Source organism: Vanellus vanellus (genome assembly GCF_965231255.1).
Source record: "Vanellus vanellus genome assembly, chromosome: Z".
Lineage (NCBI taxonomy): Eukaryota > Metazoa > Chordata > Aves > Charadriiformes > Charadriidae > Vanellus > Vanellus vanellus.
The window spans coordinates 39411056-39417699 of NC_138908.1; the positions used below are offsets into that span (position 1 = coordinate 39411056).

The following is a 6644-nucleotide window of genomic DNA, read 5'->3' on the forward strand; positions in this document are numbered from 1 at the left end:
TTGTATTTCCTGCTCAATAGCAAAGATAAAGCATTGTTTACAACAACTGCATCCTGTGTTCCAGTATGCATATATATCCTGATAAGACAATAAGGCAGTTAACTCAATACAGCATATACTGAAACAATTGGGCATCTAAAGAGAAGATCGGCATCTATAATCACAAGAGAGAGAAAAGCAAAGTGATGCACAGAAGTATAGCAGGAAGAAAAGAGCATTAAGAGAAGGAAACAGCATACAAGGGGAAATTCCTGTCAGTCAGCACTGTTAGATGGTGAAATAGATACCCAGGCAGAGAAATATAAACCTATTGCTCAAAAAATTTTAAACGAAACTTTATACATCACTTAATTTAAAAAATGTACTTAGACGAATAGACAGCACAATACAAAAACCTGTGATTAGAACATTTAAATCACAGTTTTGATCACATAGTGGTGCACAAGTGAAGGGCTTGATGGAAAGCAGACCTTCAGCAGCGGAGCCAGAATCACCACCTCACTGTGACTCCACTCCCTGCCCCACACCCCCTGCTGTGTCACTAGGCTGGCCCATGTCCTGGAGAACCACCTTCATTATGAATAACTGTTAACCTCAATCTCCTCCCCAGAGCACCCTGATGTGGGCCACCATGGCACAAAGCAAGCCAGCATGTGAAGACCATGCGGCACAGCTCGGGTGTAGGCAGAGCTCGCAGAAGTCCTTGCCAGCCCTGCAAACCTGTAGTGGCCCTGTCCCAGGCACTTCTGTTTCCTGGAAAGGCAAGGTACGCAGGGCATGCCGCTCACAGACACAACAGGATACTGTCCCTGCCCTCCTGATCCCCCCGATATGTGACAAAACACCTGGCGAACCAACCAGCATCTCCCGACCAGCTGTCCTCATGGCAGTCAGTAACACCCGAGCCTGCTGTCTGTATCTCTGACGATTCTATAGTCGATCCTTGTGGTTATATATCTGAACGCATAACGATGAAGTCAACTTGTACCAGTAGATACCAGCTGCTGAATTTTTGCTACATTGAGTAGCGTTGGTCATTACAGATATTTGCAGCAGCACATAACTTGCAAGTTACAGCTGCCTTTAGTCGCAACACCGTATTAATAACATTTGCAGCCTAACTCAGTTTAATACTAATCACGTTGCAGTGTGTCTGCGTTGAGCCAGAAGGGATTTCAGGAGAGTTGTATGGGTCACTAAAATAAGCAATTGTGTATCTCTTACAAGGCACAGGTTACAGCTTCACAAGGCTACTGGGGAGGCCATGGTCAGCCGCCCGTCTTCTAAGGGACTAGAGGCAACATCCTCACAAGGGTTACTTCGGTGTTGCCTCATTAATTTCAGTGTTTGCTGCATAATATATTTCTTCCATGAAAGCTGGAAGGTTAAACTTCCTACCAGGTACGACTATCTATGCCTACTTTCTCAGCCAACAAATCGGTTGCACTTCTTCTCTGCTATACTTTAGTTGCATATGTAATTATATACGTAACTGTATTGAAAACTTGAGAACTTATTTCGATCTTCTAGGGCTTTTGTTTAAACCACTCAAGGCTGTAAAGTACTGCTTACACTTTACATAAAAGTTGATTTCAGGACAGTTCCCTTTAATCTGTTCTTGGCTCTGAGTACTGATTAGGCCCCAAGCAAAGAGCAGAAATATGCTTCTCAGCTGCAAAACCATTGAAAATGAAGAAACCTGCATTTGGTAAGGGAAAAATTAAAAAAAAAAAAAAAGTATAATAAAGCGTCCAGGCTTGATATTTTCTATGTATCAAGGCAATTGCCTTAAAGGCAGTTTCTGTTATCACAGCTGCCAAAGCTGTTTACTCTTAGCTCCTCTGCTCCTCTGTGTGACTTTTCTCAAAGTCCTAAAGCAGACACCAGTTGATGGGTGCGGGTTAAGTAGAAAAACAGGCTGCGCAGAAACTCCTGTATCTTAAGTGCAAGAAAGAATACTTGCAGAGGTCTGAGGCCCCTGTAGCATTTGCCTGAGCCCAGATGACTCTGGTTATGTTGCCACCCTACAGCCTCTCACGACACAGTAACAAAGGCCCAGCAGTGCTAGATACCTCCTGTACAAGGGAGAGTATTCCAGGAATGGTGGAACTGAATTTGAACTTCCCTTATCAGGAACAATGAAAATGACAGCAAGCAGCTTCCCAGAAACTGCAACTGTTCAAGATACCCCATGTAGAAATGACTGCTTTTCAGCAAGTGCTACTGTCAATCACTGCAAGCCAGCCCAGAGGAAATGTAATTGTGATAACTAAGTATTTTTAGTGTCTATGGAGGAAGTGAGTAGTTAGCTTTCTTGCTCTCTGGAGAAGGGATCATTACTGTGCCACTTTAATGTCAAGTCCTGGAGCACACATACAGATTGTGCACAGAAATTGGGTGATACTTTCCCTTTTAACATAGGGCCAAATCAGCCTGCCCATATTAACTTTCCATGACAGAATCTCTAAAAAAGAGGCTGCACCATCCTTAAATTGTTTTGGACTTAATTTGGAGTTGTCAGGCAATTAGGTTTTGCAAAATTGGCTTCTGGAGTGACAGCTTCTATTGTTACAGCATATGGCAATGAGAGAGCAGCTTGTGGCAGATGTGCTGTTTATTCACTATTAGCTAGTTTTAGATTTAACGATGTCATTCTAATCAAAGCAAATGTTAGATGTGTTTGACATCTAAGGAGTTTTGCAGCCCCCCATCATGTTTAAGCTGCTTCTGTCAAGTGGGAACACTGCAGCTCTGAATGAGTCTCACTAAGTCATATTTAAGAACTAATGATGCAATTTACTGGAGGTCTGTATTCAAAAAAAAAAAATCCATGTTTCTAACATGTATTGTGTTCCTTCCGTAGACTACAAAGACCACTTATTACAATAAGTGAGCTCATTAAGCATGCAGCTCCTTAGTCTTGCAAGCTGTTGCGATAAGCAGCTGTTGCAAGAGGGTGAAAGGTTGAATTATCAACTTGGACAGCACAGCTCTTCATTCAGCTGGCCCAGGAGAGAAAGTATTTGAGCAATAGCTCCATTACTGTGGAGTATACCTTTGACTACAGCACACGAGAAAAACACTAGTGGTATTTCAGTGACATGCTTCCCCACCCTGTAAGCAAGACACTCCCAGAAATTAATTGTCAAAAATTTATTATGAAAGCTTCAATAGCAGCAAATATTTCAATAAAAAATATTGCATTATTAAACCAGTTCTGCAGAGTGACCCAAGAGGCCTGTTGAAGTCTGTCCGCTTTGGAGTCTCTATATTTGTCTTAATAAGCAGTCCCTAGTAGTCCACCAAATATTGAAACTTTCTGTGTTTTGTAGACAGCACCAACAGTTCCTAGTTACAGTACTCTGTCCAGTCCTTCTGGAAAGTTTTGGCCCACTTCCCCTAACTTTCTCTCTTCTGAAACAGCTCCACTTGACCAGGAAACTTGCAATACTTCTTTCAGTTCCATGGTATGTCAGCCTCTCCACGGTTGCAGCCTACTGAGGCTCACTGGTGAGGTGAGCTGTTCTCCTCTTTCTCCTCCATAAGAGCCCACTGCATGCCAGTCTGAGTGACTTTAATCCAGTCTCTTGACCAGGCTAATCCATGGAATCAGCAGCTTGTTGCACACATTGGTGAACCCACACCACGTTGAGAATGCAACAAAGGTTTCAGCCTCCCCATCGCACTGGGTCACCATCACTCGGGCAGGGTGATAGTTGGCACCCAGTCATTGACATTTCGGCTCTCTTCGCAAAACAAGCTCAGCTTTTCTAGAGCTGGGTCCTTCCAGCCATCTTCATTTGGGTTCTGCCAGAAAGAAAAAAGTTGCACAGCATGAGTGAGTGCTGCCTGCCAGCTGAAGTCATCACAATATTTACAGAAGCATTAGCTTAGGAAGCAGGGCATTTTCAGACGGTTTCTGTCCCGACACAGACAAAGCAGGAAGCAGAGATGTTACCCTTGTGGGCAACAGAGGAAATCCAGTTACGAGAAACCTACCCTACTACTACTACTAGCAGTCAGCTGACTTGCTGTACGGTGTGCGCCAAGCCCCTGTTCTTTGCCCAGAAGAGGATTTGGCTACCAGCGGGAGATGGGGCCGCCCCTGAAACGCTCTCAGCGCCCCACCCCGTGCAGTGGCCAGCACCACAAGCCCAGCCCCGGAGGAGAGCCCACCAAGCACCACTGGCCTCCCGCAGGACACCCACCGTGATGAGGATGCAGTGGAGATCCCGCGGCTCCCCAGACTCCTCGCTGGGCCCCACGATGGCAGCCAGCTTAGACACGTCGTTCACCCGCACGATGTCAATGTCGTTCTCGCAGCAGAAAGCCTGGATCAGGGTGAAGTGGATCTGCAGGGCAATGTCCCCCTCGTCCTCCTCGTCCGTGGCCAGCACGCAGAAAGCGACGTTGTCGGGATCGCTGCAAGAGGGGAGCGGCGCGTTGAGCCCCGCGGCCGGCGCCGGCCGGCCCCGAAAGCCCCCGCGCCCCGCCGCCGGCGGCCCGGCACCCCCTTCCGCCCGCCCGGCCCGCCGTACTTACACATTCATCAGCTTGGCCGACTCGTAGACGCCGGCGGTGAGGCAGCCGCGGCGCTGCGCCGACACCAGCAGCTCGTGGAGGGCTTTGCCGGCGCCCTGCATCCTGCGTGCCGGGAGAGGGCAGAGAGTCAGCCCGGCGCCCAACGACCGCCCCGCTTCCCTCGCCGCCCCCCCACCCCTCCACCACCACCACCACAGCCCTCAGCCCGCCCGCTCGCGCCCCAGACGTACCAGTCGTGGCCCGCAGGCACAGGCTCCTGTCCGTGGATCTCCTCCAGAGTCATAGCAGCGAGTCTCAACAGCACGGCGGCAGCCAGCGATAGCTCCGTATATCCCCTCGCCTCGGGCTCCCCCAGCGCTCTGAGCAGTCGGGCCGCCCGGCGCCCTATTTATAGCCCACGCGGCTGCGGCTCCGGCAGCTGGCGGTGCCTGCTGGGTTCCTATTGGCCGACAGGGGAGAAAAGGGGGGGGGGGTGTCTTTATTATGCTAATCGGCGCGCGCCGGCGAGGAAAGGGGAGGAGGGTGGGGGAAGCGGGGAGAGGGGAGGAGCAGGCGGCTCGTGCCGGGAGGCCACGTGGGGAGGGAGCGGGGCCGGGGCGGGGCGACGTGTGCCTACGCCCCGCCCCGCCCCGCTCCGCCGGGGGCGGCCGTGTCGGCAGCGGGGCCGCCCTGCCCGCGCGCTGCCCGCGGTCTGCCCGCTTGCCCAGCGCGAGCTGGGCTGCGGTCAGCTGACGGGGGCCGCCGTCCCGGTGGGTTTTGCCGCTGGAAGTGCCCGGGCGAGTTTTCTGTCCGGGGCTTGGAACCCAAATAGTGCGGATAAATAAATAAATAAATAAACAGATAAATATGCAAATAAATAAGTGAATAAGTTTTGGTGGAGATGGGCTCAGCCAACGCAGATGCCGCGCCTCGGTGCCGGGAAGGAGTGGTCCTTGTGGCCTCCCGGGCCAGGGAGCAGCTCTGTGGAGAAGGCCCTGAGCGTGGCCAGCAGTGGCCCTGGCTGCAACAACGGCCCACTGTAGATTGGGCTGCATGAAGAGAAGCATGGCCAGTCGGTCCACGGAGATGGTCATTGCCCTCTGCTCAGCACTTTTGAGACAACAGCTGTGTAGTTTCCCTGGTTTTGGCACCTCCGGTGGAGGAAACACCTCAATAAACTGGAGCAAGTTCCAATGAGGGCACCAAAGGCACTGAGGTGTCCGGGGCTGCAGCACTGTCCGGCCCTGCAGGCTGAGGGACCGGGGCTGGGTCAGCCTGGAGAAGGCACAGTTCGGAGGCCACCAATCTGCAGCCCCCCAAAATCTGTGGGTCTGTCATCGAGAAGACAGGGCCAGGGTCTTCGCAGCAACGCCTGGTGGGGAGACCAGACATAATGGGCATAAGATGAATCGAGAGGCTCAGGTGCGATGTAAGGAAAACCCTTTTCCTCCTGAGGACAGTCAAGCAGTGGAGCAGACTGCCGGCACAGGGAGGCTGTGTAGGCTCCATCCTTGCAGAGTTGCAAGCCCCAATGGGACAAAGCCCCGAGAGACCTGGTCTGAGCTCTCTAGTGACCTTGCTGCAAGCAGGAAATCTCCTGAGGTCCCTTCTGGGCTGTATTGTCCTATGATCCTATAATAATAATAAAAACAAAAATCCAGCAAATAGGGATTTATTTTTTCAGTTGAGCTCTATTAAAAGTAGATCTAATTTGGATAATACTGTGAGCTCAGGTGTATCCTTTAAAATTAATTCAGTGTGAAACGTGTATGATTGCTGAACTCAGATCTGAACCTGTTTGTCAGCAAACCAAGCAATAGTGAAACAGATTTCCCCACTGTGCATGAGTGCGGTCTAAATATTAAAGGACAAATCACTTCCCAAGTCCTTTCAATCTCTGACATCTCAGCTAAGGCTGCCCCTTTGTACTTGGCCACCGCGTAACCGCTCACAGACCGTCACCAAGTCGTTTCATAGGGGTTGTGGAGAGCCACCTTGAGGTAGACCTATGTCTGCTGCAAACCTGCGCCGTACTGAGTCCAGCGGGTTGCGTAGAGAGAGCTTTGTAACCTGTCCCCCTCGATGTTCCCTGGCCTGTGGTCACATCGTCCACGTACAAACGT

General features: G+C 50.5%; 1 protein-coding gene across 2 annotated transcripts; it reads right to left on the bottom strand.

Moving 5' to 3' along the window:
* Window positions 1–3138: 3138 nt before the first annotated feature.
* On the bottom strand, window positions 3139–4887 carry GADD45G (growth arrest and DNA damage inducible gamma; the record flags this gene model as incomplete). 2 transcript variants are annotated; one of them, XM_082497518.1, is made up of 4 exons in its annotated part: window positions 4773–4887; window positions 4543–4644; window positions 4209–4422; window positions 3139–3807 (listed from the first exon to the last, which is right to left on the bottom strand). In XM_082497518.1, exons 1-4 carry the CDS (start codon window positions 4823–4825, stop codon window positions 3697–3699), a joined length of 480 nt encoding a protein of 159 aa, XP_082353644.1. In that variant the 5' UTR covers window positions 4826–4887. The 2 variants fall into 2 exon arrangements, with proteins under 2 accessions (XP_082353644.1, XP_082353643.1); XM_082497517.1 differs by lacking the exon at window positions 3139–3807 and having other exon boundaries at window positions 4020–4422.
* Window positions 4888–6644: the final 1757 nt, after the last annotated feature.